Here is a 12523-nt window from a genome sequence, read left to right as displayed (position 1 = left end):
TCCGTTTCAAGGTCATAAAGCATCTCTCCGTCAGGGAAGAGCGTAGGAAAATCTCAATACCAAAAGCACTTTGATTCAAAAGAAAAAAAAAAGAAAGAAAGAAAGAGAGAAAAAATCTCCCACACTCACATCTCAAGAATTAGGTAGTGTAGACTGACTTAAAGTGTTTAATAAGATCTACTATAACTCCTACTGTCTGCATTGCTCGGTCTACCCCCAAAATAAAGTTATAACAAGTCATCATTTGCTCAGAAATCAGGAAAAATAAATAAATAAATAAAATTTCCGACCAATGTATATAAAAGAGAAATTTTAAGACTCAAAATTTAAATTCTTTGGTGTTTTTCTCTCTTTCCACGTTGACAGCAGCGTGTATTTAATGAATTAAACTCGGAAAAAATTTCAGAAAAATAGTTAAAACTTCGGCCAAAAGTGGTTTTAAAACAAACATACATCAACTAATCAGAATTTTGTCAATCTATTGTGTTCCCCAAAAGCTATTAAAACTGATAGAAAGTGCAGACGATATTTAAAAAGCATTATTTCTGAATATATTTTAAAAGTTTTCACTCATTTTTGCACAAATAACTGATTAGTGATTACGAAACAGACGATATTTTAAAAGAGAGATAACCTTCACTCTTTTTCTTTTTCTTTTTTTTTTTTTTTGAGCAATCACGATTGCTTATTGTTCTCACTTGACCGTTTTTGAGGTCGGTGCCTTTTTCAGGTTGGACCAGGGATACCAGGACCACCACCCACCAGCCTCCTGCAGTCGCGGCTCCGAGCACTGCCTCCTGGAATCTGTTTCTCCTGGTCGATGGCGTCCCTACACGCGTGCTCATACACACATACACGCACACGCATACACATACATGCATACACTCATACACACATGCATACACACATACACTCATTCATACACACATACACGCACACACACACATACATACACACAAGCCTTTACACACATACAAACACGCCTACGTGCATACACACAGGTCTACGCACACACACAAGCCTACACATGCATGCACGCGCGCCTACACATACATGCCTGCACACGGACATACAACTATACACACGTAACCGCCCAGGAGGAGGGCTAGGCTTGGGGGGACAGGAGCTGTTTCTGGAAACAATGGCCCCCAGTGAGTAGGACCCTGTCCCAATTCGTGATTGCAAGAAACATAATTTAAATTCAAAATTTCAGAATTAAAGTTTTTTTTTTTTTTAATTCTTTTTGCTTGTTATTTATTAATTTTCTTTGCGAAAGTATCGTCTGTTACGAACCAAAATTTAAACTTTATTTAATTTAAATTCCGTGAATAGAAACCGCAGACGAACTTCAAAAATGAATTGCAGCTTCGTTTCAGAAAATAAAATGAATTGAAAATGAAGAATTAGGGGATGTTCTAATTATCCCTTGAACTTCGGATAGAGGTCACATTGTGCAGCTGTTTAAGGGCTTTAACATGCTACAAGAATCGAGCAAGTATGACTTATTTTCTCTTCGATTCGCAAATTTATGATTTTCTTTAAAATTGGAATAAAAATCTTGGAATACTTTTGTCTAGATGGACTTTTTGTCTAGATAAAAGGCACTCAATGTTCTGTTCGGAATCCCTGATAACGTGTATGCAAAGTTTCATGATGATTGCCTGAGTAAAGCTTGACCACGAAGAGATGGCGGATGACCTTGAAGCGGAAATCATTTGTACCACTTGTGATAGGTAAAATCAGTCAGAAAACGCCAAGTATAGAAAGAGACGCATTCTCGCTGATCCTATCGAATACAAAACTTGAACAAACAACCTATTGCAAATGATAAATGATGTTTCCACTTCAAGATCATCCGCCATCTCTCCGTGGTCAAACTTTAGTTAAGGCGTGTAAACATAACAGACAGACAAACAGACTTTCGCATTAAAATATTAGTACGGATAAGGATTATAAAATGAAGGGTTATGTTTCAGTTTCCAGTTAATTTGCCATCTCTCCGTGGCGCAACTAAAGGGTGTTTTTTTTAGAGGTATAGAACTTTAGGTTCAAATAAAACACCGTTAAGTGATATAAATCGCCATGAATTTGGCTTAATTCGAAAGATGATTTTTTGCCATTTTTATTTAAATGTGATTTCTGGTATATGGCCACTTTCGGCTGGCTTGGAGAACGTCTAATCGGAAAGTCGAATTTTCTATCACTTTTTGCAGCATTGGGGGCCGTATGTGAGTGATATGAGGCGAATGTTCTTGTCCAAGGCGTCAATCGTCTGTTGCTTATCGGTGTAGACCAGAGACTTCACACAGCCCCACAAAAAATAGTCCAGCGTAGTTAAATCGCATGATCTCGCAGACCAATTCCGGGTCCATTAAGCGAAATTATTCGTTCACTGAAAGTTTCTTTCAATAAATCAATTGTGACACGCGCTGTGTGGCGTGTTGCACCGTCCTGTTGTCTATTCATGATGAAATGGCAAGCCAAAATAAACACGAAACAAGTGACAACTATCAAAATGATCCACAGATCAAACAGTGTTCCCGACTTAAAGTTCTATACCTCTAAAAAACACCCTTTATTACTGTTTTTGTATACTGGATGCTTTATTTAGTTTTGTTTTTTGAGGTGCTCTGTAGAGCGCATCATTTATATGAGATAATCTTTGAGTAGTACAGTTTAAGTACTTGCCCCAAACACTTTGTTGTCTCGAAGAACATCCATTTCAATGTACATTTTACTCTTTTCCCGCACTGAATTAAACCTGTTTTGTGAATCCATGCTCGAAGAAAAAAAGTTGTACTGATGTCGTTTCTAAGCAGAACTAATAAAGAACGCTATTTACACCTTCAGTCTCTGGGTTAATTTCCAAATCTTACATATTATTTATGCTTGTTTCCTTTCTTTGTTTAGAGAGCGAAAGAACTCCGCTGATGCTTCAACTATAAAAGTCACACTGCTTTTGAGTGTGTGTTATGCTGCGAATATAGGAGGAACTGGCTCCCTTTCTGGTGCATCGGCAAACATAGTCCTCAAAGGACTAATGGAAGAGTAAGCATTGTTACTCTCTTTAAATTACAATGCTCAAAACAATTAGGGGAGCAATGGAGCAATCACGCAAAAGTGAAGAAACTGTTGGGAGGTAGCCTTGCAAAGGCATATAATGGAGTAGACACTTGTATTAAGATGTAGTACAGCAAAAAAGAAGCAGAAAACATTTGACTGGGAACTTTACTCCTCAAGAACAGTGAAACGAACATGAAATTATACCTCTCCAACATCGTCTGCAACAGTTCTTTGTGTTTGCCCGGATTCCAGTCCCCCGATAAAAAGTCAAGCCATGGAATCCTGTAAATTACGGTGTCGTGGCATTTTCCAATCAAAAAAAAAAACAATGAACGGTTGAATTTTAAAGCTCAGACAGTGAAAAAATGAGCTTCTGTTAAATCACAATTTTTGAACTTGTATCTTTTTTTCTGGTTTTCGACGACAGAAACGTTGATTTGCTTCCAAAGTTTACGTTATATTCTGATGTTTCCTGGAAATATGGAGGCATTAGTGGAAATTAGTTTCCGAAATAATGTTTTTTTTTTTTTTTTTCCAATTTTGCTAAAACCATGTGCTCTCCTAATTTTTTTGAGCAGTGTATTAGGATTCCTTGGGCTAAACAGAAACATGAGGATTACGACAATTGGATTTTTAGAGCTAAACTGAGTGACGACTAATCTGGAGGATATAGGGACGACATGAAAGTTTGAGGTATTTTTTAACGATTGCTAAGTTGACACCATTGCTTGAAGATAGCATTGGAATTTTTTTTTTTATTTTAAATCAAATCTTACATTTTCCTACCCGGGCAGAAATTTAAAGACGAAACAAGTGGCTTCTACTATTTTGTCATGTTGAGCGATTCTAAAAACACACGGTTATGAATTTTGTGCCTTTTATGTTGTTTTTGGTGTGCAACATTAGTATTTCCATTTGCGATAGACACATCGCACTCTAAGAGTAAATGGCAACCACATAGCTTATACCACTTCCTATTTTTTAGGAAAACAATACAACGATTTTGTTGGAAATAACACTTTTATGTGTGTATTACAAAAATTTAGATTGTGATTTTTTTAAAGGGTTTTTTAAAAATTGTTTTGAAAACAACTGGAAGTTGCAATACGGCCCATGAACCACTGGTTGGATATCACTGCTAAGGAACTATTTAAGCCTCTAACGTCCCTTCCTCCATTATTTCATAGAAATTCAATTAGATCAATAGCATTAGCAATTCATTATGAAACATAAATAGTGTTCGTTCTTGCCTCACTGAAAGAGTACAATTTTCTGTTCTATATTTATAGCAAATTATTTTTGTTTCACAAGGGCATTAATTTAAAAATTTTTGATTAGAAAAACCAGAAAAGTATGTATGAAAGAAACATAGTTTACGCATTTACTAAAAGAAAGAAACCATAACTTTATAAGAAAACGTAAAATAAAAATTAAAGCATTACAAAGATTCTATTATGATTAGAAAATTAAAAAATGTCGAGGAATATGGGGCAAAGTGAAATAGTTAAGATAACCTACCTTTTTTAAAAAGAATGAATTGAAAATTTTAATTGAATAAGTACCGTTGTGTTTGAAAAGTAAAATAAGATCTAATAATGCTTTTTTACACAAAATTTTCATATTACAACAGACACGTGTTTCGGGAATTCAAACAACCCCCTTTTCATTGCAATGAAGTGTAAGCTTTAGGATGAAAAGTCATCCGAGAAAAGCAACACCGTGAAATAGATCATGGGTTCTCATCTTTTTTCCTCTCGCGGCACCCTTTGAAGATTTAGAATTTTCCAACGGCACCCTAGTCCATCTCAATTATGTAAACAACTAATAAGTCGCTATTTTCAGGTTCCCCCCCCCCCACACACACACCTGCGCACCGTTTCTGTACATATATGGAGCGTGTGCAGCACAAGATCATATCGTTCTCCCAAACACTCCGTTGGTTTTTATATTATAAGGGCAAGTGGTAAAAAGGTAAACTATGGTCCTATTATTGTACTGCACTCTATTTTTCTAGATTATCAAATCTCTGGAAAAAAAATGATGGTGCACAACGATTTTCTTTTTGAATTTGTCAACTACATACTTTAGTTTCAAGAACAGTATGCTAACTTTTTTTATTCTAATTAAACTTCAGGGAACCATGTAGAAAACAAAATTTACCTTAAATAATAAGATCAGTTGGTTTAACATCACCCTTCGTAACAACTTTTGCTACACTGTTACACTGTTGCCTGGTAGTTAAAAATGGCTTGTTGATAACGCTTTTTCGCCAGTAAGGCTTTTTGATGACGATAAAAGAGGATGTAGTGAATTTTTGTAATACTGTATCAAAAAATGGAGGATTACACTGGTCAACCGGGCATTATTTGGCGCACTCACTAACATATATATTGATGCGCGGCACCCCTCCCCTCTTCCTACGGCACCCCAGGGTGCCGCGGCACCCAGTTTGAAAACCCCTGAAATGGAAGACACTTTTAATAGTAAAAAATTTGAACAAACAAAGAAAAATGAAACGTTAGAACCGAAATGTATTACATAATTATACCGTTTAGAAATAAATTTCCGGAAAATTCAATAAACAAGTAATTTTGTCATATAAATAAAATTACTTATGAATAAATTAGGAAACAATTTACTATCAAGAAAAATTATGCCATGAAGCAATCGTAACATTTAGAGAAAGGTAGAAATACAATGAAGGAAAAATAATGGAAATTAGTTGATCACAAAACGAAACATGCTAGCCGAATATGAAAAAATAAAAATAAGAAAATTTTCAGACAAATAACTAGAATAGAGAATGACATGAAAATGCCCTTTAAGTCAAATCTCGATTACTCGAAGCTTTAACTCGAATATTTTTTTATCTCGAAGTTTTCATTGGGTCCCAAACTCTGGAGACTAGTAAAAACTCGAACTACCAATAACTCGAACGTTTTAAGCGGTCCCTTGGGACTTTGAGTTATCGAGATTTGACTGTATAACAAAAATAGTGATCAGAACTAGTTATAGAAATGGAAGCCAAACGAAGAAAAATACGGTATTGCAGTAAGATCGTTAACTAAAATAAACCGTTTTTTCAGAGGACAGATACCCAATAATCAAGAACTGAGGAATTTGGGGATTTTTGAATCATTCGATGAAAGTTGAAAGTAAAAGAGTGATTCAAGTTATACACTATGTTGAGCAATGCATAGACCTATTTACTTTTGGTTTTTCACATAATTTTGATGATCTTTCAAGCGAAATTTTAAAGAATATCGGGTCTGTCCAATGTATGCAAGACCATAATTGCAATTAATTTTGTAAATTTTACAACAATTAAGAGGATGAAAAGAATCTTTAAGAGAGAAGAACAAAAGTTTATTTCTGAGAATTAATGCGATCTGAAAAGTAAACAAAGGAGTGACACAACAACTAAACTCGTAGTGTTAAGATTAGAACCAGTTCGCGAAAAAAAAAATTACCGGTCCTCACAGATTTTTTTCTTTCAAGCTAAAAAGATTTCCTTACTAAAAAGACATAAAATAATAATGTCCTTCACGACATTTTCTGATTTACCAAAAATGTTTATTTTATAATTATTGCAATAATTACTGTCTTTACCCTCAAATATTTTTTGTGACAGATCTTTAATACCAAATTCAATCCATCTCTTATTATTAGTATTGCCCTGTAAAAAAAGGAGGGGGGGGGGACCTCACCAGTTCGCAAATTATTTTCACGGTTCCCGAGTCGATTTTTTTAAAGGGAAAGAAAACCACGCCTATCCGCAAATTTTTTTCAAAAACTTTTCCCTGTCAGTTAGTCAAAAAAGGTTGAGAAATGCTGCATTAAGCGACTTTAGAAGTGGAGGGAGTACTTGTTATCGAAAGTCTTTTCCTGGTCTACCGCATTTTTCATTCATTTCAGGCTTTATCCAGACAGTGACGATATAACTTTTGCTACATGGATGATGTACAACATTCCAGGAATGGTTCTCTGCGTTCTGATCGGATATGTGTACCTTTGGCTGGTGTACATACGATTCTCGTGCGTTAACTTTTTATTTGGTATCACTAAATTTTATCAATAAGTGGTCCACCCGTTAAATTCTTTTCTCATTTCAGAAAACATAATTTTGCATCTGAGAGCAAAATAAAGGACATCATTTCAAAACGCTACTCCGATTTAGGATCTCTGACGTAAGTCATCCATTTTCAACTTTTTTTAAACTGCAATTTTATTTTCAATTTTTGCTATGGAAAAATGAGCCATTCTGACTCTTGAACATCATTTAAAGCATTTTAGCTTTCCCGTTCCGCTGAAAAAAAAAATCTTACAAATCGGTGGTTTTCAACGACTCAAACCAAAGGCTGGCTTTTCTCTCATAAATTCTCGTAAATACTTTCTGGGCTACAACCGCAGAGTAAACATTAGAATAGAAGAAGTTTATGTTTACCCTTTCTTCCGCCAGCACGAAGCTGGTTTTAAACACGTGACGGGCACCAATTGTTGAAAAGCAAAGCATATATTTCTTAGTTGTTTTAAGATAAAAGGCTTTCTAATTGTCGTGTATTTGGATGTAAATAAAAATCGTTCAAAGGAGAATAAATTACATTTCATGAGTAAACACTTTAATACTATTATAACTTATTAAAACCGTACAAACAGTAGTGTAGTAGTTTGACGTTGGCCTCTTACTCCCAAAAGCGCAGGTTCGTACCTGGCTCCAATCAATGACTTTTCAAAATGAAGAAAGTCGCAGCGACTTCGATTACTCGCTGGGCTTTGAGTACTCTCTTCCACAATTAAACTCATAGTGCAGTTTCGCATCGAAGAAAGCACAAATGCCTTCATCTGGTGGAAAAACTTGGTGACAAAATTTTCATGGCAATTGCATCCACGGATAATGGTGCTACATGAAAGTACGGATGCTATACCAGAAGATCACAGCACTAGGTCTGCAAAAGGTAAAGCCTCTATAAAGCACCCCTGTTTGAAAGAAAGAAGCTGATTAAGCAACAAAAGTGAAATGTGCCATGCATCAGTAAATTTCAGTTTTACTGGTATCATTGAGAAAACGCTTGCTTTCTTGTCAAGAAACATTTAATGTTACTAAAATCAATAATTTTAACTGAGCATCTGTGTTATTTTTAATCTCATAAAATATTTGCATACGAATTCTTATCTTCACCTAGAGTGTAATTCTGTGACCAAGGTTGGATCCAGCGTCTGGATTTGAAGGGGGTTCATAAGTGTCACTTTTGTGCAGAAAAAGAGGGGTCATGGGCGAAGTTCTCGTGACAGAGGTTCCCGAAACTCAGTTTTAGGTTATCTTTGGTCAATTAAGGGCGGGGGAGGGGGACATGACACCCCATGACCTCCTCTCTGGATCCGCGCCAGCCAGTGGCTTCAATAATTATTCTCGATGAAACCTAGTTGGGATTCCCTTCTCACTCGAATTAACCTACATATTAATATCATATTTCTGTTCATATACAGTGCTGGTAAAAAAATTGCATCACCCTCGCATTTTCACAACAATGGGATATGTGAGAAGTTTTGATCGACCGATTAACGATGAATGTATGCGAAATTCTGCAAAACTTATGAAATAAACATTTAACAGCAGGAATCCGATAATTGTTTACTTTATTTATGGAAATACATGGCCAAACCCGTAACCAGTACAATGCACGTTGCCAAGTGGACGACGAAAAAGTAAGTAGAGGTTTTAATTGTAACACTCTTTCTGTTCATAAAAAAAGTAATATGGAAATGTTTAAACATCATAAAATATAACCTAATGTTTTGTTGGTCCGCCTCTAGCTTTAATGACAGCTTGACATCTACGGGGCATTGAACGGATGAGTGATTGAATGTATTCTTTACTGGGTTCATGGTGCCAGACACGAATTATTGATTCCCGGAATTTTGCAAGTGATGTTGGCTTATGTTTCATCACTTCTACACCCATTCTATTCCAACAATTTTCGATCGCATTTAGATCGGGGCTGTTTCCGAGCCAAGGCAAGCTGCTGATCCCATGCTCATTTTTCCATTTTTGAACCTGTGTGTGAGTTTAGAGAAAACAAATTACTTAACCCCATGTCAATTTAAGTCTAATGGCAGGATAAAGGTTTTTAAATTGTTACTTACCACTTTTGCCCTATGACACGGAGCAGAATCTTCCTGGAAAATGACGTTTGGAACTGAAGTAAAGTGATCCCGGATAATAGGAAGTATTTTCTCCTCCCAAATGCCAATATACACCTGAGCGTTTACTGTTCCTTGCACAAAGTGAAGCCCACCAACTCCTTGATCAGAAATACATCCCCAAATCATCTGGGATACGGGATGCTTGACTGTGTTGAATGCAGTCGGGATGATATTCCTCTTCTTTGTGGTGTCTGAGTGCTGTCCGTCGGACCCATACAGATTGAATTTGAACTCGTCAGAAAACACAACTGATTTCCATTGATCAACAGTTTACAGTTGGTAAGCTTTTTCCCAGTTAAGACGCTGTTTCCTCAATTTTTTTTTTTTTTGGGTCAACAATGGCTTCTTTCGTGGTTGACGTACCACCAAACCCGCACCACACAGTCGTTTTCGTACAGTAGACGTGGATGCGTGAACACCCGATTCGTTTTCCCATGCTGTTCCAAGGTCTGTGGAAGATGATTGCCTTTTCCGAAGATTGAGTCGGATCAAATACCTGTGCTGCGCTGCAATGGATATTTGTGGACGCCCACTGCCACTCTTTCTTAATGTGCTTCCGGTGCTCTTTAGCTTATTCAGTAATCGAGCAACAGTCGATTGCGAACAGCTTATTTTTTTTTTTTGCTATGGAATGTGCCGACAATCTTTCTTTGTCCAGTGCAACGGCAACACTCTATCTTTGTGGTGTCAGTTGAACGTATTTCGACATACACTGGTGTGCAAAAATTAAGGACGAGACGGTTTTTTCAATATAACTTTGTACAAAAGCTTTCCAAATCAACACATTTAATACCGTAAGATCCCCAATACTTAAGGACATGTGCAATGTAAGCAACACTTACTAAAAGAGAAATCAGAGGGATAAAAAGAAGCTTTATTGAAAAAGTAGCATGGAGCGCAATGCGACTGAAAGCTGAAACATCCCTGTGATGGGTGTCCAGCAAGAAGCATCCGGTCTTTAGTAGGGGATATGATCTCCCCCGACTGCTAGGCAGGTTTCACAGCGTCTGCTCATGCTGAGAATGAGGCTGTCAATGAGTTGTTGAGGCATTGCTGCCCATTCGTCTTGCAGCGCGAATCGAAGCTCCCGAATCGTTACTGGTGGTAAGGTACGAGCTGCCAAGCGTCTGCCTAGAAAATCCCACACATGCTCGATGGGAATGAGATCCGGAGATCGTGCCGGCTAATCCATACGTTCAATACCTCACTCTCTAAGAGCTTTTCGGCACCTACTGTGCGATGACATGGTGCATTGTCGTCCATGAAAAGTAACTGCGGACCCATAGCACCTCTAAAAAGACGCACATAAGGAAGAAGAATCTCGTTACAATAACGGGTCCCGTTGACTGAACCTGCGTCGAAGATGTGAAGGTTTATACGACTACCAAGCATGATGCCTCCCCAAACGAGAACACCGCGACCTCCATACCTGTCTCTTTCAATGATGTTCGAGGGATGATTGCGGCTTCCCCGCTCTCTCCAAATGAGTATGCGATGAGAATCGCTACTCAGACTAAATCTGCTCTTATCTATAAAGAGTACTCGTCCCCATTCATTGTTTCTCCGATTCCGGTGTTCCCGGCACCACAGAGAACGCCTTCTCCGTGGGCAGGCGTTAGAGATACACACCGTATAGGGCGTCGTGCAAACAGACCACCACCGTGCAGTCTTCTGGCCACGGTAAAACGCGATATCGGTCGTCCAGTCGCCTGTGTCTGGCGATTTCTCCCGCTGTCTGCTGCCTGTTTCTTCTGGCCTGTAAAACAATATACCGGTCATCTGCGGGTGTGGTTCCTCGTGGACGACCACTACTGAACGCCCGGATAGCTGTTCCTGTAGTTTGAAATTGTCTCCAAAGTCGTAAAACGATGCTGTGAGCAATTCCGAACTCTGCAGCCACACTTGTCACACTGCGGCCTTCCTCCAACTTCCCAATGATTTGACCTCGGGTAAAAGCATCAAGATGTCGTCTAACAGATTGATTATTCGCCATTTCTCGCTGAGGCAGCAACTCGGTGTAATTTTAACTGCTATACAGCGTGCAATCTCTTTGCCAGAAATACTGATCTTACACCGACAACATGCTTTATACTACTCAGACACTCCCCCATTACGTCTGCCTGCATATCGACGCATGTGCTACCGTACATCACCTTACTTAATCTCCTGATTGGTCTTTCTGTCCGCTCTGCCTCTTCGTTCAGCTGATATGCTAATTTTTCGACTTCGTCCTTAATTTTTGCACATCAGTGTACTGCAACACTTAAGGCCAGATCGTAAATGAATGCGTCGAACGTTCATCTGTTTTTTTTTTTATATATATATACAGTTAGAAGGATGATGCAATCTTACTCAATAGAGCTTGTGTTATGTACCGATGCCAATTCTTGTTATATGATGCAAGAACCGTTAAATATTTCATAATTACTTATAAAAATGCTAAAAATATTTGAATTTCGCGGGTGATGCATTTTTTTTTTTTTTTTTACCACCACTGTAACGTGATCATTCTGTTACACCTGCAACACGTACAAATTATTGTTTTTCGAGCCCAAAGAAAGTTTTTTGAAAGTGTATACTTCACAGAGGCGGACTGGCAAAGTTTGCCCAGTCAGCAAAAGAATATTTTGGTCCACCCCTGTAAATTAAAAAAGTAACACTAAACAGTACCGGATCTCGATTCTTCCGAGTCAAGCAAAAACATTCAACTACCACTAGTTCTTATTTTTCACTAATTTGGAAATATATTGATACTATACTATTTTTAACACAAATTAGAATGAAAAAGATAACTAAAATTTTAGCCGTAATTTAATTAGGAGAGTTTCATATTAGATTCACACTAATCATTAAAATAGCTCATTGTTTGCACAATTAACAAAATTACTGCTTTGATATTAAATTGACCTCTGTTTTCAAACACTAAAATTTTTTTTTTTCCGTGAACCGTGAACATTGTATTTTTCGATTTTTCGTATTTATGAATAAAATAATTGGAATTTAGCTGTTCCATTGTTTATGGTTTCTTCTAGTAGGCAACACTTTAATGTAAGAATAAAAAGAAAAGAAAACAAAAGGTTTTGAAATTCAAAAATATTATCGTTCAAAAGTTACACAATCTGGAGAATGACCCTTAAGTTTCTAAATCAAGTTTTAAAGTTCTAAAAAAAGAAAACTGAAACGTAAAATAAAGCTAACATATTTCATATTATGATTAGGGGCACTCCGAACGTAAATTTAGGTATGGGGGGATTGC

The 12523-nt window shown here is 37.3% G+C and overlaps 1 protein-coding gene across 3 annotated transcripts in view; it reads left to right on the top strand.

Annotated features, from left to right (window-relative positions):
• Positions 1 to 12523, top strand: part of LOC129217366 (Na(+)/citrate cotransporter-like) — a 111161-nt gene that overhangs the window by 51386 nt on the left and 47252 nt on the right. For 2 of the 3 annotated variants that reach the window (XM_054851664.1, XM_054851656.1), the window contains exons 6-8: positions 2911 to 3048; positions 6979 to 7098; positions 7176 to 7250. In XM_054851664.1, coding sequence (XP_054707639.1) covers positions 2911 to 3048; positions 6979 to 7098; positions 7176 to 7250 — 333 coding nt within the window. The remainder of the gene's footprint in view (positions 1 to 2910; positions 3049 to 6978; positions 7099 to 7175; positions 7251 to 12523) is intronic. The other variant, XM_054851672.1, reaches the window with a different exon arrangement.

The sequence above is a fragment of the Uloborus diversus genome, chromosome 1, assembly GCF_026930045.1.
Source record: "Uloborus diversus isolate 005 chromosome 1, Udiv.v.3.1, whole genome shotgun sequence".
In the NCBI taxonomy this organism is placed as follows: Eukaryota; Metazoa; Arthropoda; class Arachnida; order Araneae; family Uloboridae; genus Uloborus; species Uloborus diversus.
This window is presented reverse-complemented; position numbering and strand designations above follow the sequence as displayed.